This window comes from Oryza brachyantha, chromosome 2 (genome assembly GCF_000231095.2).
Source record: "Oryza brachyantha chromosome 2, ObraRS2, whole genome shotgun sequence".
Lineage (NCBI taxonomy): Eukaryota > Viridiplantae > Streptophyta > Magnoliopsida > Poales > Poaceae > Oryza > Oryza brachyantha.
The window spans coordinates 26099122-26126494 of record NC_023164.2 but is presented as its reverse complement, the minus strand read 5'-3'; the positions used below and the strand labels follow the sequence as shown (position 1 = coordinate 26126494).

At 37.9% G+C, this 27373-nt stretch overlaps 3 protein-coding genes across 3 annotated transcripts; 1 reads left to right on the top strand and 2 right to left on the bottom strand.

Moving 5' to 3' along the window:
- The first annotated feature begins 214 nt into the window (after nt 1–214).
- Nucleotides 215–7063, top strand: LOC102710382 (chaperone protein DnaJ). The gene is made up of 11 exons (XM_040521013.1): nt 215–642; nt 1499–1567; nt 1765–1857; nt 2045–2166; nt 2903–3098; nt 3914–4089; nt 4377–4506; nt 5159–5319; nt 5419–5498; nt 5635–5734; nt 6371–7063. Exons 1-11 carry the CDS (start codon nt 346–348, stop codon nt 6414–6416), a joined length of 1470 nt encoding a protein of 489 aa, XP_040376947.1. The 5' UTR covers nt 215–345; the 3' UTR covers nt 6417–7063.
- LOC102710100 lies at nt 6961–8189 on the bottom strand. The gene is made up of 2 exons (XM_040521014.1): nt 7860–8189; nt 6961–7296 (listed from the first exon to the last, which is right to left on the bottom strand). The coding sequence occupies exons 1-2, from the start codon at nt 8055–8057 to the stop codon at nt 7108–7110; spliced, it is 387 nt and encodes a 128-aa protein (XP_040376948.1). The 5' UTR covers nt 8058–8189; the 3' UTR covers nt 6961–7107.
- A 193-nt stretch (nt 8190–8382) lies between these two features.
- On the bottom strand, nt 8383–11180 carry LOC102709819 (18S rRNA (guanine-N(7))-methyltransferase RID2). The gene is given in 9 exon segments (XM_006649076.3): nt 8383–8828; nt 9264–9414; nt 9516–9668; nt 9748–9797; nt 9903–9959; nt 10471–10526; nt 10619–10702; nt 10825–10900; nt 10977–11180. Coding segments are annotated over 9 exon segments (996 nt in total). The 3' UTR covers nt 8383–8663.
- Between the last annotated feature and the right edge of the window lie 16193 nt (nt 11181–27373).

The following is a 27373-nucleotide window of genomic DNA, read 5'->3' as shown; positions in this document are numbered from 1 at the left end:
AGAAAAATTGACAAATCGAAATCGTGTCAGTTAGGAGCTTAGCAAACATTTACCATGTCATAATAATTCATGAGTGCAACAGACGATCCATGGATGCTGCGACACTGACAACAAGGACCCACGCTCTGTACCCAGATGGTTCGACACTGACAGGAAGGGCCCACTCCCAGTTCGCATATCGTCCCCCTCTTCCCATCCCAAACGGAGACTGCAGCTCGCTGTCTTCTCCTCCGCTCCAGAGCCCCAGACGACGCGGACCGTATAAAACTCGGCCGCGACGCCGAGCACGCGTGCCGGCGCTAGAAGCTTCTAGAAGAGGGGCGGCGCCGCTGTTGCTGCTGGCTAATGGCGCTCGCGCCATCCACGCTCCCATTCGCGCCCTCCAATCCCTCGCCGTCCTCCCGCGCCGCCGCCGCCGCCGCTTTCTCCCATCCTGGGGTCCACTTCGCCGCCGCCTCCGCTGCAGGGAGGAGCGGCCTCCCGCTGGCGTGCGCTGCGCCGAGGCACCGTCATCGAGGGAGGCGGCGCCGCGGAGGGGGCCTGGTGGTGTGGGCGTCGTCCGACTACTACGCGACGCTTGGCGTGCCGCGCTCCGCGAGCAACAAGGACATCAAGGCCGCCTACCGGAAGCTTGCGCGCCAGGTGCTCGACGCTTGTCCCCGCCCAAACCAAGCTTCAATTTTACTCGTACTATAGGAGTACTGTGGTTTCTTATTGCCTTCTAGACGATGCTGTTCTGTTTGGGTACCCAATCACCAATATTGGAATTCGTTGGATCACACACTAAGTAGCAATAGTTTGTCCTTTTAAGGTTAAGGCACTATTTGTTTTGATAAAGTGCAAGTGATAGCTATCAGGTTCGATCAATTCTGTGCACATCTTAGAAGGCGCCGTTTCGTTCGCTATTGTTTATTTCTGTTTGGATAAATTATGGCATTTAGTCATGCCTTTTAGAACAACATTTTGTGATATTATCAAATTATGCCCTCATCATAGTGTTCCATTTCTCCTGTTAAGTTAGGAGTCCTTTTTCACTGGTTCCAGCAATACTGACGCTGAAACCTTCAACTCTGAATATCCCAACTCCACCCTCAGTGGATGAGTGGCATTTGTTTATTAGTTAATAACCATCAAAGCATATAGCAAAGTTTGTAATATGCTTGCAAATAAAGCATGACTTCTGCTGGTTCCCATTTCCTCTGTGTCACCTGATTTGGACCAAACAAGGGAACTATCATAACCTTAAGCCTACATAGGAAAATGCTCTTGAACCTAGGAGAGGGTCTTATCTGGAACATAGCTAATATCTCAAATACCCCTTCAGAACAAGTCCTGGAGGGTTTTTACTGAGCTGATTTTCTTGAAAACAATTTTTACTACGTGAGTTTGCACTAAGTGGCATGCCTTAGCCTATCACCATGTTACTAAGATTCATACAGCATCTACATTTGTTTTTATAGAAGAGAGTTAATGATAACATGTTATTTTCTGTTTTTAGTACCATCCTGATGTCAATAAGGAACCTGGAGCAACTGATAAGTTCAAAGAGATAAGCGCAGCATATGAGGTATCTAGTGCAGCATAAATTTTAATTCATGTATCATCTGCTGTTTTGCTCGTATTGTATATTGTTGATAAGTTATGGACTTTCGATATTGACATGTGGATTTTTTTCAAAGTAATACCTTAGAATATCACTGTTTCTAGCTTCTCTATTTTGTGTATCATTCCCATTTTGTAAGTGCTTTATCTCATTGCCATCAGGTGCTCTCAGATGAAAAGAAGAGGGCACTATATGATCAATATGGTGAAGCTGGGGTTAAGAGTGCAGTTGGAGGCTCAGCTGGAGCTTACACAGTATGACAGTACTACTTCTAAACTATTTTTTATTCAACATTTACAAGCAATTTATTGAACGTGATCATATCATTATGCGTGCACTAACTAAATTTTTTTGGCTGATAAGGAAACTAGATTTTACTTGTTAACTGTTGCTTATATTTTTCTCACAGAACACTTTACACATTATTTTTTCTATATGTAGAGTAATCCTTTTGATCTATTTGAGACATTCTTCGGAGCAAGCATGGGTGGCTTTTCTGGTATGGACCAGGGCACATTTAGGACACGCCGGAGGAGCACTGCTGTGCAGGGTGAAGACATCAGGTTTGCTGCCAGAGATTTGAAGTTAAATCATAAATGATATTGGTATTCATGGCCAATGTGTTTATCTATTTAAAAAGATCTGTTAAAAGCTGTTTAAACGGCATATGAATAGAAGCACTAATTATAGTGGTTAGTACAAACTTTAAAACTAACTATGTGTGCCTTGGAGATCTAGCATTATCTGCGTACATTTCGATCTAGTTTTAAAATATAAAGTGCACATACGTCTTCAATGCTATTTTTCATTGCTCCTGTCATTTGTCTCTCTTCTCATTTCAGTATTTATGAGTGAGCTCCTGCACCAGCTATTCCTACTTAAACACCTGCATCAACTATTCTGACTTTGTTCCAGAGACATGGCACTAGCCACTAGGAAAACATGGTTGTTTGCCATTGCTATTATCTTGGCCTAATAACTCCCCCTTTGCCCTTGCTTGGTCAAAATACAGTTTACAGAAATGGCATGCGTAGTGCCATGAAATTGTGGTGTTGAACGGTTGATTTATTCTCTGTGCCAAATGTTTTTATGTTCCTGTTGTGTTTTGTCTTTTTGCATTCAAGCATGTCTGAAATTGGTAACTTTTTTTGCTCTTGTGCTCTAGAATGTTTTGTGTTAATGAACCATGGTCAGAATAGCAGAATGTTTTTCTACGAATTGTTCTGTAGCTAGAACTTTCTGTCGTTTTGTGATAAAAACTAGTGTATTCTATAGATTGACGTAAATCTATGCCATCAGATATGATGTGATTCTGGGGTTCTCAGAGGCAATATTTGGAACCGAAAAGGATATTATATTGTCTCATCTGGAAACATGCGATACATGTGCTGGTTCTGGATCAAAGATTGGGTCGAAAATGAGAATATGCTCTACATGTGGTGGTCGAGGGCAAGTAATGCGAACTGAGCAAACACCATTTGGTCTGTTCTCCCAGGTAACAATAGAACATCACTGTTTAAATCTGTTACATTTATAATGTTATTCCAGTGCTTGACCTTCAAAACATCTAGCAATGATGCAGCAGCTTTTGTGCGCAACAGTGTTTAGCCTATGACATGGCATATTGGCAGGTGCCATTTGCGAAAGTAAACATCAAACATGACAATAGAAGATCATAAGGAATACATTATAAACAAGATCTCATGGAACAAAAAAAAATATTTGCAAGATATACTAGGATGTGAGCATCTTTTTTGTTAGACAAATTTAATGGTGTAAAATATACATAAAGGGTAAATATAAGAGTAATGAGAAGGGAAAATGGGTTAAAGCATCCTAACTTCATAATTGATTAGCATGAATTTGAGCTGTATTAACTCCTTGGTTGATTTTCACTTTACTGTTTCATTTTTATTATTAAAGTGGGTAAAGTAAAACATATTAAGTAACTGAATAAGGCAATATTTAATAATTTTTCTATCATTAAAAAAATATAGATAACTAAAGGCATTTTTGCAATCTTTGTTGGATAACAGGTCAGATGACACTATGTACTATTACTATTAGTTGATTTGCTATTTTGCGCAGTTGTATGCACTGATCTAGCATTAGCATAGTAGCATATATGCTTGCTTTTTTAGAAAGATTGTTGAAGGCTTGAAGCCCAAGGTTTCAGTTGGTACAATAGCCAAAATAAATAATTTATTTATACTTTAGAGTGGCCCGTGTCTAATTATATATGCAATGTTTTTAGTCTCATTTGATACTTAGTGCATTTCTGATTAACTTCTAACTTTTCTTACTCTGTAGGTTTCAATTTGCCCCACTTGTGCAGGAGAGGGTGAAGTCATTTCAGAGTATTGCAAGAAATGTGCTGGAGAGGGGCGTGTTCGTGTTAGGAAGGAGATCAAAGTAAAAATTCCTCCAGGTGTTAGCAAAGGTAGTACTCTTCGTGTACGTGGTGAAGGTGATGCAGGACCAAAAGGGTGAGCAATTTGTTTGTCGGAATGTAGTATTAGCCTGTCTATGCGTCATTGAATATGTTGGTGCTAGAAGCAAATAGATAGATCATCTGCATCCTTGTACTGTTTTCTTGTTTTTTAGTTTCTGCATGAACATGCATTCTTGCTTGTGTCTTCTTATTTAACTTATTTTACGCCATGCTCCTTCGTCTGCCTTTTGTATGCTTTTTGTGCATGCATGGGCAAGCAATCCATGTCTAAATTCTACAAAAGCAAACCGTGCCTAAACCCTTTTTACATTTGGAAAACAGAGGACCTCCTGGAGATCTTTATGTTTGCCTTGATATAGAGGAGCCGTCGGATATTAAAAGGGATGGTATCAACTTGTATTCAACTGTTTCAATAAACTACGTTGAAGCTATTTTGGGCACTGTTAAAAAGGTACTAAAATCTTTCTTGTTATGATTCAATAGTGATGTTTGGTTTCAGTTATTTTATTCGTTAAATGACAGTACAACTAAAATGAATGTCTGAACCTTCTCACATTTTTTGATAACAGTGAACACTAACCTGAACAAACTGAGTTCTGACCACATTGATTGTGCACAGGATGTTCGGTATACATTGTTGATTGATGCTAGTGGTTTGCTTAGCATTTGTTATGTCACTCAGTTTTCTCGTGATAAAAGAAACACCTACCTATATGCACAATAATTAGCAAACCAAATCTAAAGGTACACCAACTTGCTCTTCAATAATCCTAATGCAACTATTTTTTTTTCTTTTTAAATGATAAATATGATTACACAGATTTCATATCATTTTGTTCGGTTGAGCTAAATCCAAAACTAAAGGATCTAATTTAATCAGCTTATTGTTAATCATGTTGGCTCAGACTCCCTAGCTTTGATCAAATATGTTTTGCCAGACTGATGTGAGTTTTGTAACAATCAGGACAGTTCAGACCAAAGTTAATTATTGGTAGATATTTATTTCAGATTTGAGAAAAAAAAAACTTGTAATGATTTCTGTCATCCCTGGTCTATGGTCTACTCAAACTTTAGTCTTGTGCTCATATCCTTCTTCCAAGCAGGTCAAAACAGTTGATGGAACTAGTGAACTTAGAATACCTCCAGGTACCCAACCTGGTGATGTAGTAGTTCTAGCGAAGCAAGGTGTTCCATCATTGAATAAGCCATCTGTTCGTGGTGATCATCTGTTCACTATTAAGGTCACTATACCCAAACGCATAAGGTAGATATGCTTCCTGATTTGAACCTAATTTCGAATACATGCTGTGTGCATCTGCATGATCACTGAGCCCATATCTATGTGAGTTTATGTTCTTTCCAGCGGACGAGAAAAGGAGCTGCTCGAGGAACTTGCATCTCTGAGCAATGGTGGTTTTGTTCGTGCACCTGTGAAGCCAAAACGTAAGCATGCTCGTTATATACATAGATATATCTTCCTGCACCCCCTCACTCCAGCAAAGAATCATCTTGTAACATTATTACCAGAAGTTCAGTAAAATAAAGGCAATATCCTTAAGGACTTGTGTTTGTGCTGCAGCCACGCGCCAAGAAAATGAAACTACTGTTCCGCAAGAAAATTCCGATCAGCCTGATGAAGGAGAGGGTGACTGGTTGAAGAAACTTCAAGATTTTGCAGGGTAAATTTTAACCGTTTCTTATTACAATGCAATTACTCATGCAAGGATTTAGCTATTTTCATGTAAATATTGCAATTGTTGAGACCCTGCTCTTTTTCCAAAAAGGAAATGCAACAAAACCAAGACATGGAGGGTTACAGTGAGACAGAAAGTGGGCTGTATATTAGACTTTAAAAGCTAGGGTGAAAATCAATTTTTATACAGTTCCATTGATCTTCTGTTACACATTTTTCTAAATATTTGTTAATGAACTAGTGCATCCATGTTGACAAAAAATGTTCTTTTTTCCTGTTATACTGGACATACAGGCGATTTACTTTACCTCTTTTGCTGTTTGTGACAGACATTTTTTTTTAAATGTGCTCTTTCCATAATGATCCATAATGGGGGTAAAATCGTTTTTATAGCACCTCTTTTAGAGCAGGTTGGTTGCATTCATTTATACTTATAATACTGATTAATGCAACCGTTTGTTCCAAAAATGAATAGAAGTAAAAACACTAACGGACTGTCTGAACATACATATTTGCATACATTTCATTGAAGTTTGAATATACAGATTGTAGATTTCTGCGTCTTCTATCCTATGCAATCCTGTATTCTTTGTTGACCAAGTTGCTCACTGGATTCTTTCAGGTCCATTGCTAATGGGGCTGCCAAGTGGCTAAAGGACAACCTGTAAGCCTGTAAATAGTTACCGCAGAATGCATTATCTTATTGACTGTTATGGTGTAGCCCAATCTGCTATTCTTCAATTCATTGGATCCCATGAGCTGTTGCATTTGTTTTGAAGAGGTTCAGAGCTCTCACTTCTCAGGCTGTGAATTGGCAACGGAGAGGCTGAATTTGTTTGCTAATTTCATCGGCACCGTAATGTTTTGGTATCCTTGTAAAGTGGCATGATTTTTTATGTAGTTGCAGTTATTATTCCTAAGAGCATATGTGATGGTTTTACGTCACACGCTGCTGATACCGAAATCAGTAGAGCTAAATGCACTGTAAATATATATATTTGCTGCAATAGAGCATCTTAAAATCTCAGGCCTGTAGGTGAAACCGTAAGGTTTGTTCAGAATAGGGGCATTCATATTCAGAAGCTTGTCTAGAGTTGAGACGAGTTGTACCAGCAGTGTTCCTCAACTCCAGACGCGTGAACTTTGCCTTAAAATCACCAAGAACCGAAGTGAAAACTAGTGGCATGTACCACACCTGAATCAGATCAAACCTAATCAGAACAATCAGAGGTTGATCATCGATTAATTCCATACAAGAGTACTCAGCCACGGTTGCAATTTTCTTTTCCTCGCGAGATTTGCCGGGAAAAAAAGTTGGATCAAATGAACTCCATGATCATCTGGAGCTTGTCGTTCATGCTAGTCCTCTCTCGAGCCGCCGGCTTTGAGCAGGAGCACGACGGCAACGGCCACAGGGATGCACACCATCGACAACGCCACCACGATGTTTGGCCTTGTGATGTCAGGTAACAGGATGCTTCCATACTTGATAGCCGCCGCGCCGGCAACGGATCCGAGCCCAAGTTTCAACAGGTAACTTGGGTCATCCTGTAATGCAAAATTATTTTGATTCAACTTAGAAGAGAATTTTAGGCTAGAAAGCATAGCAAGATTTGCGGATTAGTCTGTAGAACAATCTAGCTATTAGTCACTCCGTTCACAAATATCTATCATATAGAATAAGATTTGGTTAAACTTCTAAAATTTCGTTCTAAAATTTCGACGATCAATAATTTCAACTTAAATACACTACAAATGATATAAATAGATAGATTTTACTTGAAAAGTAAACATATTAGAATTTATAAATGTACTATAACTCAGAATTGCTTGTTGAAGTTTTATAAATTTAACCAAATATTGTCTTAACCTATAAATGTTTTTGACTGAATGGAGTAATTTGAAAAATAATCTTGTTTTTTGGGAAAACAACACTGGTGAAGGCTGAAGCTGTGAACTGTGAAGCGCCATGGCGGTTGTTTGCTGTGGATTACGATAACACCGCCTTCACGCAAAACGGGCCACTGGCACCGGGCGTACGCGAGGCAATCAAGCTAAGCACAGGAAGAGAAGGCCGGAGAGCGCTGGCGAGCAGTCTACCACTGACTGACCTCGACGCGCCGCCCTGAGTCTGCCTCCGCCTTGGTGTCGGCGTCGGCGGATTTGCCGGAGAAGCGAGCGGCCACGCCACGGCCACGGGGATGGAAGCGGAGGCTGCGGCGTTGGGGCGAGTTGCGGTTGCTCTTGCCGCCGGTTAGGGACGGCGCGGCCACCGAGACCCCGCAGCCGCAGGCAATCGCCATCGCCATCTTGGGAAGGCACCGGGGAAGCCGACGCGCCCGGGCTCGTGTTCTGGCGCAAGTTATCCAGAGACGAGCCAAGCTGCGTGACCGCGCGTCTGTTACCAAAAAGAAGCACCGGAAGAACTACCTTTCGTCCAATCAAGCCATGCAAAATTTTCTGCTTTCGCATATGGTTATACCTTGAGCTAAAATTTAAATTTTAAAGTCTAATTTTTCTATTATAGTTTATTTTTTCGTATTTATTTTTAAATCACTAAGCACACAAATATAAAGGTTTTACTTATAATTTTTTAATCATTAATAAATGGCTTTACTTATGCTTAATTTCATTGAAACAATGTGTAGCCAGATTGGACAAATTTTGCCAAAACCCATGCGGAATCGCAAACAACAAACATACAAATACTGGATCCTTCAAAAGGAGGGCATAGATTGTCACAGCATTACCAAAAAAGCTCAAAATGCCACCACTTGGTTACAAATAAAAAATAAAGAACGGTTCTCTGGTGTATCATCCAACTCTCGAACAGAAAAGTTCTCGTACTAGTACTAATAATGAACTACGATAGACGGCAAACATTGGTACACAGGCATTCCAAGATCACTCGGAACTTAGAAGTAGCTTTTCCGCTTCCGTCCTGTGTATTTTGTGTCTGCAGGCACTTCACGTCCTCGCCTTCTCATCTGCTCCTTTTTGTTCAAGAGCCAGCTCTTGCCCTTGCCATTCTTCTTCGTCTTCTGCCTCTTCTTTGGCCTATTTCTTTCATATATTCCGACCTGGGTACAAAAAGGATTGGCATTTATCTAAGGTGATCAAACATCCAACGGGAGAAAAGAAAAAAATATCAGGTCCTATAGAATAGACAAAGAACCAGACTATGAATTAGATGATCCTTGACTAAGCAGTAACACAACCATTTTGCTAGTACATCCAAGATAACACCATTTCTATAATTACTAAACATCTTTGGTAAATCTGAATAAATTAGTAAAGTTCCACAGGAACAATGCAAGCAGAGGTTGGTGAAAAGATTATTGCAAAAAAAGAAGGTATCACAACTTATATGATGCTTAGGGCGCTATATAACAATATCAAGGGGAAGCTCTATAAAATGAAAGTGAGATACTGTCACCATTTGAAGCTTACTCCATTAAAAAAAAGAAACATAGCACAATGCAATGTACGGACAAGCTTGTAAAGCATGAGCTTACTGTTTGGGCTTCATCTTCATCACCACTTCCATCATCACTCTCATCATCATCGCTACACATGGCACCATCTTGACCTTTACCCTTTGGAAGGGATGAATTTAGAGAAGCTGGTCCACAAGTGAGGACAAGGTAGGATTTCTTTGCTTTTGAACTGTAAGACAGAAGGCATGCCCATAATTGTATATCAGTAACGAAATTTATAGTATTGCTCATACACTAATACACCATTTTTGTGACGTAAAAAACCCTCACCTGTGAGGCCAGTCAACAACCACTCCACCTGCAAATCCAGCACGCATGGCAGCAGTCACAATCATTTCACTCTGCTTCACATTATCAGCATAAAACTGTAGAACGGCTCTTGCTCCCCTTGCTAGGCATCTATATAATGATCCAAAGAAAGCCCTGAAAATCATGCACATACCAAAGTTTCAAACTAGTTGCAGGCAACCTAAGAGGCTAAGAAAAACAACAAAATACATACTTCAACCGCAATCTTGGGTTGTGACATGACTTGTCAGCATTGCATAACCACTGCACACAGTCGAACAAAACACACAGTTGAGAATATAAAATAAAATGGCAAACTTGAAATGAACATGATCAGTTTGTTGCAGTAATATACAGCTTAAAAATTACCTGAACGGCAGAAATACTGATTGCACCATCAATAACTCCTGGCCGCAAACCTAAGCCCTGGAACAGGATTGAATATAAATATAAATACAATACCTTAAAGCTAGATGAGCTGCGGTGAAGCAACTGTGAAGAAGTTGGTGTATTTGTGTTAAGCAAAGGTTGGCAAGATTATGCCGAATAAATATATTCACCAGGCCTTGTGCAGGAAAAAAAAGCTATTCAGAAAACATGGCATTATGGTAAAAGCCAATTGTTTGGGTTAATTCTCTCTCTTTTTCTCTCCAGAAAGGTTTGCATTCCTAGATTCACAGTTACTTGAGTGTTCATCAGAATAGATTTTGAGTACAATCGTGGACTTCATGCCAATAGTAAAAGTCAAGAGCAATATTAGTGTTATTAAGTATGTCCTGCCACCTATGACTTATCACAATAATGCAAATTGTGATACTATGAGTTAAACAAAACAAGAATTTCCCTACGGGTATTGGCATACACCATAGCATAACATAGCATATGAAACCGAAATTTCTTGCACCATCCATTAATAGGATGCAGGTTGATATTATACCTGGCCCATGTCTGCAAGGAGGAGGTCACCCTCTGCTTCACGCTCCTGAGCAACATCTGTGGAAAGAATTTCACTCAGGATAAAAAAAGAACAGCAAGCATTAAACCTAGATTTCCTTAAGAGTAAGGAAACAAAACGAGTTGCTCACCAAGCATCGACTTTGAAATATCATAACCAATCCAGTGATGGCCCTGCTCTGTCAATGTCTCGCCACTAAGTCCAGAACCGCAACCTGCCATTCACAGCATAAAAATTAAGCATAATAATTACACAAAAAACTTCTCTTTTTTTAATCAAAGCAACACATCTCCGAGCGTTCCATCCCATGTATGAGCAAGAAGAGAGGAAGCAGACCGATGTCGAGAAGCAGCTTGGGGACGCCATCGTTGGGCAACGCAAGCAACTCGAGCGCCCTCTCGGTAATCCTCGACTGCAATACGTAAGACTAAGCATGAGACCCAACCCAGAATTCCTCCGCTCCAGCGCCGCCAACCGGCGAGGCTCACCTGGATTTCGATGATCCGGGAGGAGGTGGTGTACTTGCGGGCCTCCGACTCGTTGTAGAATATCTCCGGCGGCGCCTGCACCTCCGGCCGCGGCATCCTCTCCTCTCCTCCTCCTCCGCTCCCGCCGCCGCCGCAGAGAGGTCAGTCGCGCCGCGCCTCCCAGAGGGTTTCCAACTACACTACGCCTTTTAATGGGCTTTTCATGGGCCTCCAGCTTTACGAGACACGTGTCATAAATGAAATGGGCTAAAGGCCCAAAAGAATATCCCGGCCCAGCACCGCATCCCCTATAAATCCCCCCACGCGTCTAGGGCTTCGTCTTTGTTACACCAGCCGCCGCCGCCGCCGCCGCCGCCGCCGAATCGTCTGAACGACGCCGCCTCGTCGCCGCCGCCGCCATGGGTAACCATCTCCTCCTAGCCCTCTCTCTCCCTCTCGTGATTCCCTTGCTTCATAATTGACGTGGTGTGGCTGCCTCCTCGGTGGCGCAGGTAAGGTTCACGGCTCGCTGGCCCGCGCGGGGAAGGTGAGGGGGCAGACGCCCAAGGTGGCGAAGCAGGACAAGAAGAAGAAGCCCCGCGGCCGCGCCCACAAGCGGATGCAGTACAACCGCCGCTTCGTCACCGCCGTCGTCGGCTTCGGCAAGAAGCGCGGGCCCAACTCCTCCGAGAAGTAGATCTAGGTCGCCCCCCGCCCCCGCCTCTCACTCTCATCATGGCTTCTTCATGATCTCCTTTGTGTTCTTCCTTATTATTAGTAATTCTGTTCCAGTATGCAGTTTTTTTTTGGAATTGAACTGATGGCACTGTAATACCCTAGCAAGGATCTCTATGGATTTTGTTAATTAAGATGTTATCAAGTCTGCGTCTTTTTCTTGATTATACAATGCTGTTGGCCTGATAATTATGATTATTATTATGTTGCTTATGGTTTTGTGTCAGTTGCCTATACATGTTCATGTTTATTCCCATCAGAGAATGTGTTCATAACTGATGGGTGGAGATCACAAGTATATAGTGATGAAATCTGACTGAATCTTTGTGTAGTAAGAATAGGGATTTAGCATCCCTTCTAGTGTTTCATATCAAAAGCAGCATAGAGTGGACATTTGCTACCATGTTGGTTGCCTGTTAGTTTTGCAATGATGCTCATGATTATGTGTTCAGGCCTGTTTTTATCTCTACGAAAATAGATTATAGTCTGGATTTTTCTTTTACCTATCAAAGTGTGATGTCTGCATATTGTCTATGCAAGTAGTAGAGCATTTTATATCCAGAGAAGCCTGTTCGTAGGAATTGTCTTTGGGTAGGTTTATTTGCAGTGTTTGTATGTATTCCTTTGCGGGTTTGTATGCACCGGTTACTTGACGGATAACATATAGTGTACAACCTTGAAACAGCAATGTTAGCGTGTTCCTTACACACCAGGATTGTTTTATAATTAGTTTGTACTCCCTCGTCAATATTATTTGATGTTTCAGACAATAAAGTTGCACTAAATCATCCACTGGATTTATGTCCTAAACGTCATATAAAAGTGACTGGAGGGATTATCTTCCTCCTAGGCGCTTCGTTGTGTTTCTGATGCTGGTCTATTGTTTGATGTTTGCGTAGTAGAGTCTATCTGGAATTAGGCCCTTTTGAGCAGCTTCTCATAGAATAGACTCCTGAATAGTACTCATTTAGTTATAGAATCCAGAATGTACAGTGCAGTACTCAGATTCAGGGGTGATCGTTTGACTTTTAAAAGCCAAAAGATATTTGCAAATAGAAAATAATATATGAATAAAACTTTTATATAAGCGAACTAAAAACCAAGACTGCAAAATAAGCTACGATAAAAAAACCTAAAAATTAACTCTAAATTTCATGTTTGAAATTTATATTTTAGCTTATAAGTATAAGTGAAAAGATAAGCCTGTTATATACTTCAGAAAATAAATTGGAAGCTAGAAAACATTTTTTGGAGCTTGTGCTTAAGGTCTCCAAACAGTGCTTAGTGCTAATTTAACTGGACTGGAGTGTGTCCGAATATGGTCTGAAATATATAAAGCTTGAGTGAAAACCTGATGCTATCTCCGGTGGAAATCTGGTGTGACATTCTGCTTGCATTGCATGCGTTTTTGGTCGCTGCGTCTTTTGGTCCATGGAGCGGCTAGTGGGCCGCACTGGGTTTACGCGTGGCCCATTGCCGCGTTGAGGCGGCGGCCCGTAGCCCGTAGGGGCGCGTCCAGGTACGACGATACGTCGAACAGTTCTACTCCAAAACCATGTCAAACTCAAACTTTGGTACTGTGGAAGACGGAATACGGAAGTCGGACGGAGAGGTTACCATCAAATAATTAACGGGAATACTGACGATTAATCGAAATTTGACAGAAATTTAATGTTTTCTAAATATATACATTGAATTTGACAGTCAAACACAGCAAAACAAATGGACAACAAGGCAGGAGACCAAGAGAACTCGAGAACAAATGAAAAAAAAGACAGGAGACCAAGAGAACTCGAGACCGTTCTGTCCCAGAATAAAGTATACTAGCTATTGCTATCCTTCGGAAGCTGTTTTTGCATTGGAGAAAATCGCGGCCGCTCCTTCCCGAGGCCACAACTGGTTAATACATGTACAAAAGTTCCATATATACATTTTGCTTTTAGATTTGATATTTTGTGTTTTTAATCGTAATTTATGTTTCACTTTTTACTTTTAGATTATTGAAAATTCATATACAAAAGTTCCATATATACATTATTTTTTGATGGCTAATAAACCGTTTTGCTTATAATAAATATAAGAAAAACAATAGGATTTGACTGTCCACACATGATTTTTTTTATCAAAAGCATATTTTAATACTTACTTTTAAAATAAACCATCTTAAAATTTAATCCCAAAATATGCACCGTCTTTTGTGCTCGTTGGATTCACTCACCTCAATTGCAGCACTGCAAGCCGCTATAATTTTATTTGATCCTTTCTACGTTACTGAGATTTGTTTGGTCTCTTACATGCTTCTGAATTTTAATTTAGGTCTCTTAACTGCCCATCTGCTTGTTGACCGATAGTTGGTGTAGAAATGATTTTATTGTCCTGGGTATACATTGCTAAAAGCTAGAAATGTTTGATGTATAAATTATTTATTTGTGAAAAGCAATAAGGGATAAACTGAAGTAGGTGATGTATGTTAAGATGTGTAATTAATTTAAACTATCTTAGAATAGTGGGTCTTTAGCCACTTAATATTTTTTTAAAAAGAGCATCTTTGATAAGCCTATCAGATTACAATAATTCAGGCTATAGATTATAATAAGCTAACACAATAATCTAATTATTTTTTTAGTTTATTATTATAATCTAGATTACAATAATCCTAAACTGAAACAACCATGGTCTTAGTTTAGTGGTAGTATCTCACAATAATGCATTGGGTATTGTAAGTAAATATCATGCCAGCAGGGTTGCACGAGAGTTTTAATCTTATTAAATAATATGTTAGACATGTCACAATGATGATGTGACATATATTATAAATGAGAGAGATAAGTTAAGTTTTATGGAATAAAACATGGTGTACACACTTACATCGATCATGAAAATAGATTAAAATCTCCACTAAGCAATTCCTTTTATCTCTACGCATTTAATCAACTTTCATTGATCACTTGTATGAACATTCGATATGTTAGCATATTCAGCTGTGAAGTAAAGTTTTATATTAAAAGTATTATAAACCGTACAATAAAATATTGCCCTAACGTTAGCGCTCTACTATTTGTTTCTGTGTTTTCATGCACATGCTTAGGGTTCCGATATGGTAGGTTTAATTCTGTTCGTGCATTTCTTAATTTGACCCTTGCATGCACGTGTTGGTGCTTGCATTTTCTCTGTATTAATTTGAAATGGAGTAGTACATCTTGGAACAGTTCATGACTATTCAATTGCCGCGAGATAGCACTAACGCATGCACTGTTGGTACGCAATAATGCAATGCCACCGTTGATTCTTCCCGCTTCCAACTTTTGGTGAGTTTATTCTGTATAAAGGACACTGCTAATTTACATTAGAAATTAACACTCCCTCTGACTCAAAATACAGAGGCAAACAATTAATTAGAAGAGGATTATGATTGGTTAAACCATCCTAAAATACACATTTGTGATGCTTCTACCGTAGCTGGCCGCTGCGGCTCAGACCACGAGAAATAGCTGTATTTTGAAACATATTTGAAATTTATAAGTAGCTATATTTTAAAAAGACGTGGATTACTACACTCCCTCATTATAAGATGGTCTAAATTTCATCCAATTTCCCATCCAATCCAATCAGCCAATGAGGCAGGCAGGCAGGAGATCAGCAAAAAGCCCCGTTACATGCCTGACCATTGTACTTTTAGTCTAAAATGACAGGTCACAAATGAACTGTAGCTTGCCACTGGTTCACAGATCAGATCACCACAAACGGAAAAGCATCGCTAGCAAGCATAGCATGCAGATGCAGTGTGCCGTCGCCTCAACCACACGTTGCATGCTTGTACCACCTTGCTATACATGCATCTCTCCCAATAATCCAATATACCAGCACATCACAAAAACAAAAATGGAGGAACAAAAAGTACAGTTCCCTGAGATCAATTTAGTCCTGATCTTTTATATTGCCTAACCATTCCTTTACAATCTATCACACACTATCTTCTTAGACACCATTTGATTCGGATTATCGACTGAGCTACTCTAATTTTCTTGAGCATACTGCTGAATGATGTTTAATTTTATTAAAAAATTTGTTATAGGAGTCTATATAAAGATGAATCTATTTTAATCTTACATATATACCATAACAGATAAAAAAGAATATATTTGATACTCGCATCGTAATTATTTGCCACGCTAATTATGTAATTGGTGCTCACTGCTAATTTAGCTTTGTATTGGCGTAATAACGTGAAAACATTGTATATGTCCATAGTTATATCTGAGTGCTAAAATTCTAACGGATATTAAATATGCAAAATTCATTTGTTTTTCAAATATTTTTTCTCCGTTTTCGTATAGTGTACATTGATGTAGGATAGTTTTAAGTGCATTTCATATGAAACTATGATACGGTATGTATGTGTGGTAAATTCTGTTCATCAATCATCAATCTCTCGATCGAGCGCCCGTTTGTTTCTGTGTTTCCCTACCAATCAAAATCCGCCGTGCACTGTTGTGGGATCTAACTGTTTACAGAGTATTCAATTTATTAATTTCCTAGTTGTATCATATGTGTTGTTACTACTCTCTCCGTGTACTCTCTCCGTTTCATAATATAAAGATGTTTAACTTCTTTGGTTGTAACGTTTGACCATTCGTCTCATTCAAAAAATTATGAAAATTTTATTTATTTTACTTGTGACTTATTTTATTATCAAAAGAACTTTAAGCATGACTTGTCATTTTTATATTTCTATTAATTTTTTAAATAAGACGAATGATCAAATGTTGTAACCAAAAAAGTCAAACATCTTGCATTATGAAACGGATGTAGTATTTAAATGACATTATATATAAAAGCAATTACTATTCAACCAACATTCTCGGCCTATTCAATTTATAAGATTTTTTTCAAAATATTTGAGTAGATGAAAATTGTCTTATGTTTTCTCTCAACAAGTAGGAAACTTTTTTTTCGATTTATAGACCTATGTATCACTTAAGTATCGTTGAATTCTCAAACTTATTATCAATTTAATATACACGTGTTTATTTTTCGAAATGAATTACCGGTTTGGAGTCTTTCGACCTTTATTGACGTCGAATAATTTCATTTCCGATATACCAATATTTTCGATGCTATTTTCATTTCTGGCTTATTGTTTTTGATTTTGTTCCAAAAAAAATACGGATGTGAAAATAATTTATCTGTATACCGACTGTCTTCATCCCTACCCGCAATGGTCAATTAGAAAAGGGAGAAAAAAAATATTGCTTGACGTGTAAACCCGCCGGTCTACTGCTGTACATGTTGCTTGAAAGGTGCAATCGATCCATCCATCAGCGGGAGAAGGAAGATCTTTTGTGTTTTAAAAGGACTAGGACCAACCATTCCGTTCTTCAGGGCTCTCATCGTTGCGTTCAAATCTGTTTTTGTAAACAAGTAATAATAATTTACAAGCAAGAGTCTGTACTTTTTGTTAAAAGAGAGAAGAAATATGTATAGAGCTGTTTCTGTACCTTAGACGTGAAGGGAGTAACTACACCTGCTAATAGGATAAAAACTTCATATATATATATATATATATATATTCATAGCGACTCAAAAATAAAAGCTATAAAATATTTTATAATTTAAAAATCCCAAAATAAATTTAAAATTAAATTTTAGTTACAATTATGAAACGATGAGAACCTGTTTCTCCCCCTTTCTCTACTCTCTCTCTCTTCTTGTAGTTCTATAAATAACCACTCGTATTCTCTCCAACCTCTCCCACAACTCTCTACCATCTCCCCCGAATCCTCGCGTTGTCCACTCCTCCATGGATTTCATCTCCATCTATTCCCTTCCATGGTGACGCCTACGTGATCGATCGATGCATTATCTGGCCCTCTTTGTGATCTTCCACAGCTTTCTTGAACTGCCTGAATTCGTGCGGTTTAATCGTGATCAGAGATCCCAGCGCCTTTGCCCTAGTTTCGTCGGGGATCGAGCAGTTCAATAAAGCTGTGGGAAATTGCAGAGAGAGACCAAATTTCGTCATCGCTGTGGGATCATCTCATATTTGGTTGGTGCAGTGGAATCATCACTCATGGATCCAGCAGGATGATGATGTTCAAGATCTGATCATGCGTGGCAATGGGATTCAGACAGCGGAATTCTCAATAATTTCTGCCTCTCGTGATGGATGGATCCAGCAAGGTATGTTTAAATTAGGCTATACTAATTTCGCCCGTGTATTTCTGTTCATCGATCTCTCGATCGAATTCGCGTTTTGTTTGTGTGTTCCCCTAGAATTTCTACCATTCAGAATCCGCTGTGCACTGCTGCGAGATCTAACTGTTTGTAAAGTATTCAATTTGTTGTTTTCCTTGTTGTATATATTATATCTGTTGTTACAACTTTAAAAATGACAGTATTCACCGAACACTCCATATGTGTATATGACCGATGGTTAATTTGCGTGTTCTATTGTGGTCATCAAGTTCTTAAACTTGTTTAATGTACTCTCTCCTAATAAGATTTTATTTAGCACACATACCAATACCATTTTTTTTAAAGAAAATCATGACCTTTACCTTTTTAAATTCTAATGTATTGTCTCGTGCTTTCACTTAAATGCATTTGAATTTCAATGCATTAATTGCTCCAAGATACGTAATTTGTGAAACAAAAAGGGACAAACAAAAAAATAGTCTTTGTGGTGCTAAATAGTGTACTCACTTTGTTCCAAAATAAATCTATTTCCACTACTTAAACTTTGTTTTAAAATATATCACTCTGATTTAATTTTTTTCAACTACATTCTCTTTTCAGCTAATCACAACATTCCTTCAATCATTTATAAACTAATTTCTTGGAACCCTTGCCAAACACCAAAAAATATTTGGATAGACCCTAATGATCAATTAGGAGTGCTTGACAGTATTACAAATTGCATTATTACTGTAAAAAAAAGACAGAAACGCAAAAATTCAGAATAAAATGGCAGTAGTACGATTGACGTGTGGTCTACATTGCTTGAAGGGTGCAATCGACACATCCATCAGTGGGAGAAGGGAGATCTTTTGTTTTGAAAAAGTGGGAAAAGGATTGTGGCCCTGCAGAGGAGTTGTATACATGAAACCTCAAATCATTCAGTACTTGCAGCTGCAGGTAGGATGCGTCCAATTATACTAGTACTATGCCACTACACGATGTGACTTTTATTCCTGGAGGTCGATTGCCTGCCCCCGTCTGCAAGCGTGCTCCTCCAACTCTCCCCCGCTCCTTTTCGCTTATGTCTACGGGTATATAGTTAAAATTTAAATGTTTAATCTTAAATTTGAAATTTATTTTGATTTTTTTCAAGGTTTATTTTTTAGCTTTAACTTTTAGATATTTGACTTTTTTATTGCAATGTCTGACCATTTGTCTTATGCAAAAAATTATGAAAATATTATTTATTTTGCATGTGACTTAATTTATTATTAAAAAAACTTTAAGCACGAATTGTCATTTTATATATTTATACTAAATTTTTGAATAAGACGAATGGTCTAACAAAAAGTCAAACATCTTGCATTATGAAACGGGGGTAGTATTATTTATAACTTTTAGATTGTATTATTTAGATAGCTGAGAATACATATATAATTTTTTATTTATTATTTATAAATACATTGTTTTGTTTTTTCATTAAAAAGTCAAATAACCAGCCTCTCTCCCAATCAGACCACAACCTCATCCTACAAGCCTTTCTAAGCTTATAGGTAGCCATGGTCTTTCCGGCCTAAACTGTCTAATAAGATTAGCTACTTCTTTGTTAAACTTTCCAAAATTTACGAAAAAATTAGCTACTCCTTCGTTAAACTTTACAAAAAAATTATTTCTAGAGGTGGTTATAAGGATTAAAAAAGTATGTGGTAATGATTAGAGAAATGTTATAGTTGGTTTCTTGATTGTGATAGATGCTAAAATTAAGTGGAAATAATTGTGATCGGTTGAAATGATAAGTTAGATGGAAAATACATTTATTTTAGAACAAACGTTGGGTGGTACAAATAGCTTCACTTTGATACGAGGGGAGTTTTTTTTCCTCGAATTCAACATTTACCCCAAACTAGTTATCATCCTATGGTGCTACTTATCACATTAATCATGCTTTATTCAAATTTCCTCCTATTATACCACTAATTACCCTATCACTCTAAACCATATAATAGTTAATAATAAAATGGTAGTTTTTTTACTTCTCAGAACTTTTTATATCCTAAACGACCTACTACCCTTGTCCCATAATATATGGGATTTTGACTATTCACTTATAATTTTTAAACATCCGTCTTATTTAAAAATTTAGTGTAAATATAAAAATTTTTAAGTAATGATTAAACTACTTCTAATAATAAAGAAAATAATAAACAAAATAAATAATATTTTTAATTTTTTTAATAAGACGAGTAGTTAAACATTACAAAAGAGAAAATCAAAATCTCTTATAATCTATGATGCTGGGAGTACAATAAAGATTATAATACGGTAAGTATTGTGGAACGAAGGAAAAGTCAGCAGGAGGCGGGAGGCTGGGTGCGAGCTGGTTACTGAGCTGCTGGCTCTCCACGAACAGTTGCACGCCACACTTCTACTACTGATGCAGTACTTGCGTTTGCCATTGCTTTCCGTTGCATCCCCTCCCGGTGGTGCTGGGCTGGGCTACTCTTCTACTACTAGTAGCTCATCAGCTTTGTGTGTGATGTTGGGCAACAACAACAACACCACACACAGACACACTACTGCCTGACATGGCTTCTTACCTCTCAACAGTTCTCCTCCTTGTCTCATTTTGTTGTCCCTGCCGGGATATGATCACACGACACAAATCGATCTGATGGATGCAGAGACGATGGGTGTGCTTGGTTGCTTATATTATTTTAGTCTGACTCATCTCTCCTATTCAGACTATACTTGCTGTGTAGATACTCGTGTACTTGTTTGGTTGTTGGTATCCGGTTAGCCTGGTTAACAAGAGATCGTGTTTGGTTTTTCGTATAAGAGATTCGGTAGAGGAAAGAATTTTACATATACTATACGTATGTTTTTTTTGCCTGTATAGCATCTTGTATAACTATCCACACCCGAAATAAAATCATTGAAAATAGAAAAAAGTGGAAAAGGAAAAAAATGAGGAGAGGAGGCAGGGTCCACGGCTGCTTGTTGGAGGACGACGACCAACATCGCGGACGGCGTCTAGCGGGAGGATGGCGTCAGTGGCGGAGGGGGGCGGCGGCAGATCTGGGAGCAGCACGGCCGCAGCAGACACCAACGAGGGCAGCAATGGACGGACTGGGGCGGCGGCGGAGTGCGGTGACCGGGCGGATAGGGGCGGCGATGACAGATCTGGGGAGCCGCACGGCGGAGTGTGTCGACGGGTCGGCGGCGGACGGCGTCGACTGGGCGAACGGCGCGGCGACGGACGGGTCGGCGGTGGACGGCATCGACCGTGCGAACGGGGCGGCAGCGGACGGCGTCGACCGAGCAACTGTGGGGGAGGTGGCGGACGGGGCGGCGATGGACGGTGGGGAGGAGGCAGGTGCTCGAGCTCGTGGACGACCGTTTCTCACACCTGCGCACACGCGCTTGCATCCGCCGAGCCAGGCCCGAGAGCGAAGCTCGGTTGCTGCGTTTCTCGCGGGCCTGGCTGCGGGACCAATTTTGCATGAGTTCAAGGGGCATTTAACTTTTTGTCATTTTTAGAAATGACATCTAATATATTTGTCATCCGTTTTCTATGACACGTGGGGCCTTATGTGTCTATGACATGTGAGCCCAGTGGCAAATATGTTAGTGTCATTTTTAAGAGTGACAAAAAGTTAATTATTCCGAGTTCAACCTGGCTGAGAAAAGCATGCAGTCTACCGGACACTATTTCGTTGCATCTACTCATGCGAGACATCCTGAATGCATATAGGCAACTAAACACCCCCGATGTGTCTATCCATCATCTGTTTCTCGTCCTAAAATCAGTTTAATTTTTTAATTTTTAATATAATGCTTGACTTTTCGTTGTATTTAAATTTTTTTTACGATTACTATTTTTACTGTTATTAGATGATAAAATATAAATATTATTTTATGGATTGCTATTTTAGAAAATAAGATAGATGATGAAACGCGACATATACAAACAAAAAAATAAGACCTTTTTAGACAAAGGTACTCTCTCCCTCTGGATCGATCGATCAGGACAACGTATGTACTCCTCCATGGTCTTATATGTGTGGTCTGGAAGATGCATCTTGTCACTCGCGGAAGTACAGCAACGGATCAGGCGATTCTGTCCAGACTGCAAACTGATGGGAGAGAGTAGTGCGGGATTGTGGCATGTTTCCCTTTCGCGTCAGATTGCAACTATAAAAAGATGAATCGTGGTTATGATCTGAAAAGGTTTTGAACGGTGTTGGAGTTCAGGAAACCGATTCGATTTCCTGCCGATATATACAAAGAGAAGCAAGTTATGCGTGATCAATTACTAGTACTGTCCTACTTACAACATGCATGAATGCACTATGCTCAATTTGAGTACTCCATCGGTCCTAAAATGGATGTATGGATAGGATTTGAATTTTGTCCAAGAATATAATCATTTCTAATGCTATTCAAAATATTAATTGTCATATCCATCACTCTTATTCAATATTCTCTTTATTTTACCCATACCAACGCTTGCACATCTATCTATTTCTCATTATTAAACTGAGCTATAGTTTTCTTCTCAAGCTTAATCTATGCTAAAAAAAATCTAGAAATATTTAGTAGCAGGGATGAACGTGCATTGATCTATAGGTAAATTAGGGTTGTTTAGTTCAAATAAATAAATTAAAAGTAAAATTTAATGTATTTAGAGCCAATTATAAATTACTCATAGCGTGAGTGCGTGACCCATATCTATTCATAATGCACAAGATATCAAGCAATGTGATTATAGTACTATTTGCTTTCTCTAGTGAAATGGCACTATGGCAGTAAGCGTATACTTTTCACATGCCGATAATTAACAGTGTTTGCATGCATATAGGCATAATACTACGTCGATCATGTGCAGAATCACGCTGTATTTTCAACAGTTCGAGAATTACCGTGGTAAATTCTTGGATGTAACTTTAGTGTAGATTAGGAAGCCCTCGTCGCATCTGCTTATAAGCTAAATTTTAAATTTTCAATCTTCACTTTCAAGTTGATTCTGAGATTTTTAATAGTATTTTTTTCAGCTTTGCAAAGAATTAAGAACACATATCTAACATTTTATTTATAAATTATTTTATTTGTAATTACCATTTTATAAAAAAATCAAACAATCACTCTCTTATCTTTACGCATATGCCCTACGTTTATAAGTCAAAATTTGTATTCTAAAAGTTAATTTTGCAGTTAATTTTGAAGGTTTTTCTTGCTATTTATTTTTTAGTCTGAAAATCGTTAAGAACACTATAGCATTTTTATCTATAAATTATTTTAATCGTTAATAAGTCGTTCCATAAGCTAAACAACGAGATTGAAATGCTACACAATCACTCACTAATAGAAATTTAGTTAATATAAGTCGATGGGCAGATCAAGAATATTTAAGTGATATCATAAGAATTGATTTATTTAGCCTACGTTCGCTTCAGCGTAAAGCTGAAGCCGGTCGTCCATACATAAAACAAGATGGGTAACTAGCACAAAATAATCATGATTTATGGTTATAAACTAAAAAAATATAATTATATAATATATATATATATATATATATGAAAACACGATGATAAGGGCACTAAAAATATGGTCTCATTCACACATAATTAATTATTTTTTAACTACTATAAAATTAAAAAAATATGTCTTATGCTTATAAGCTAAAATTAATTTTTTTTCTTAAATTGGTGTTGAGTTTAGGTAATATTCATCATAGTTTATTGTTCAGTAGATCGCTATATATATATATATATATATATATATATATATATATATATATATATATATATATATATATATATTATTCACGAATCCTAAGAGCATCTCCAAGAGAATGGCTAAATTTTGACTCTCCAAATCAAAATTTAGCCATTCATTTTAGTTTTGGCAACTTGAATTCATATAGTCAGCGTTCGCAAATGACATTGTCCATTAGTCAAATCAGCCGCACGTAAAACGAAAAAAGTCATTAGCACATGATTAATTGAGTATTAGCTTTTACAAACTTAGGAAATGAATTAATCTAATTTTTTAAACAACTCATATAAATTTTTTTTCAAAATACACCGTTTAACGGATTGAGAAATATGCGCACGGAAAAAGAAAGAGAAGTGTCCCCCTTGGTCGGATTCGAACACTGCCATAGCATCTCCAAGAGACTACCTATCTCCACTCTCTAAATCCTGGCAGGGAGAGGATGATAAGTGGATCCCACCCATGTGGGACCCATTGATAGGAATTGTGCTAGTGAGGGAATTTGTTGTTAGATTTAGCCATTGAGTACTCAAATTTAGCCATTCAAATGACATGATAAGTCATATAGCCATTCTCTTGGAGCACAATTTTTATATAATATTACTAAATTTAACTATAACAAGTGAGATAGCGCTAGAGTTGCTCTAGCAACCTTGTTCCATCTATGCTGGCGAAAAAAATCCACTAGTATGGGTTGTACGGCTGACGCGAGAACAGGATACATGCGCTGTTGCTTCATTTGCCTACTCCGTTTGTCTAACATATTGTCTGGTCGGTCGTCAACGGTCCAACCGACAGGAATTCTACTCGCTCCGTTTGAACATACATTGGGTATTTTGTTTCTTAAAATAAAGGTTTAACCAACTATTATTTTATTAATATATCATAAAGTGATAAAATATAAGGAAACAAAAGACATCCTCCTCTGATTTGATATTTCATATCTTTTGGGGAGCGACACAGTCTTCGTAACCTATATTTGACTTTAATTCTCTGTTATAATAAGTGCAAAAAATAAATAAAACGTTTAGTCTTAGTAAACTACTATGTTATAGTCATATGCACATGTTGTGCTAGTGCCTTTAAACTAAATATTTAAAGTTTTAAAATTTTTAGTTTAACCTTGTTCAAAATAACATGAATTATCACATGGGAGGGAGTATGTTACCGTTTCCACAAGACATATAATATATAATGAGAGGTGATAGAATTAAATTCAAATGTAAATTGTCATTGTTTGTAATGGAATAGTATTGTCAAATACGAGTTCCCTTATGATGTGCAGATATAAAAATGATGACTGGTGTTGTGCATCATAATTACCTGTTAGTCTCTGGGCTTGTTCATATTAGTGCCAAAATAGTCGTTACCAAATATGTGCATTGCCAAATTTTGATAGAGTAACAAACTAAACATAATATTTTCTATTTCAACCTTACCAAGTTCATCAAAATTTCATAATTATAGGTATCAAAGGAAACGATTTTTTTTATATTTTTCACCTACCATAATTTGTTAATGCCGAATCTTTGTCTTTATCGATAGATGGTAACGCTTCATTAGTACTTCCTGCATTTTAAAACGCAAGCACTTTCAAGAGTTCTATATTTTACCAAAATATAATATACTCCATCCGTCCCAAAACAAATCAATTTTTTAGTTTTTAGATACAATATTTGACTCTTCGTCTTATTTAAAAAAATTACGATTAATAATTTTATTTTTATTAGATGATAAAACATAAATAGTACTTTAGAGCAAGTATAATAGCTGGCTATAAGCCAGCTAAATACTGATGTGGAAGAGAGAAGGGAGGAGAGAGAAGAAGCTGGCTATAAGCTTAAAGCCAGCTCAGGCACAAGAACCAAGACACCATGTGAGAGAGACATGTAGGTCCTTTATTAAAAAATGAAGAGCTAACCATTATATGAGTGGGCTATAAGAAGACTATAAGGAGTCTTATAGTCAGCTTGTTGGCTATATTATTAGCCTTGCTCTTATGTGTGACTAATTTTTTAATTTTTTGAAGATTTTTCGAATAAGACAGACACAAAAGCCGAAAAGTTAGTTTTCGTGGGAGGATGGAATAAGTATTTATATCTGTATTGACAATATTGTCTTTGTCTTTATCAGTAGATGGTAATGCTTCATTAGTACTCCCTGCATTTTAAAACGTAAGCATTTTCAAGATTTCAATATTGTACAATAATATAAGTATTTATATCCCTATTGACAATATTAATTGTCTCGTTAAACACTTTTCTTCAATTCTTTTCTACTTTCTCCTCGCCTACTGTTCCGCACCATCGATTCTTATTTATTAAGGATAAAATAGTATTTGAGACGTAAATACTATCAGCAAGGTAAGCAAGCCTCGATTACTACCAAAGTTGAACTACAAAGTCAATGCTGAGGTGCATGTTTTAGAGTTCAGCTGAGGTGCATGTGTTTCTCCTCCCGTGTTTTTCTTTCTTGTTTTTTTTGTTGGTTTGTCCTCTCTGTATTAGAGAAGCCATGCATAGTTGTTCTCTCTGTCCCGTGCTGGGGTTGCAGCCGGCCAGGTTCCAGGGAGAATTTTCACTGGGATTCCTTCTTGAAGCAGCCATCCTGCTTCGTTGCTTGCAGTGGAATTCGTCCATTCTTGTTCTACTCGGATCTCTCTAGATCTCTGTCTGAATCTTTTGGCCCTTTTAGTTTCTAAAAATTTTCTCCTAAAAATATCGCATCGAATCTTTGGACATATAAAATAGTTATGTGAGAAATCGTGAGACGAATTTTTTAGCCTAATTAACTTATGATTAGTCATAAGTACTACGATAACCCGCATACGCTAATGACAGATTAATTAGGCTCAAATGATTCATCTCGTGGTTTAGTTGAGCTGTAAAATTTATTTTTTTTATTCGTATCCGAAAATCCTTTCGCCATTTGATCAAACATATAATATGATACCAAAAAATTATCTCCGTGACATGAGCAAGTGGATCGAGATTGGGTGAGTGAGATCTGAGGGGGTAAAATCACATCGTCCGGTCGATCTGTCTGAGCAGCCTACCTGTCACAGCACGAGAGCTGCTGACACTACATGTGGGCCTGGACCAGAGGTGGGGCCCAGGCGTCAGCGCCCTTCCGCTGGTACCATGTGCCGTCCCTCTGTTGCTGGAGCCCAAGGCCTTTTTGTTTGTTGCGATGGATGTACTCCCAGTCCCAGCACTTTGATTTATTTTTGGAGTACAAACCTGGATATAGGATGAATTAAAGGCATGATTGTTTGTCTTTTTTTTATAAAAAATCAAATAATATTTTGCAAATAAAAAATAAATTATAAATAAAACTTTTATATATGTATATTAGTAATTTAAAAGTCAATGTTGAAAGTCAAGTAAAAAGCCATAAAATCAACTTCACCAATTTGGCTTTCAATCATAAATAGAAGTGGAAAGATAGTGTGAAATTATATTATAGCTAGTTAGCTAAATTTAATTTACTGATTCATAGTTTTAAGATGAATCAAATCATTCAGTAGATATTTACTATGTCGTCCCCAAAATAATATCATTCTTGTCATTTTACTTTGTTTCAAAACAAATTTATTTTAGAATATCATTGCATTGGATTTTGTGAAAGCAAAGAATAAATGTATTGATAATATATAAAGTAGAGGATATCTATATTGAGATTTAATAAAGTAAAATGTATTTTAGTCTTTTAAGATATGCAATGAGTGAAAAATA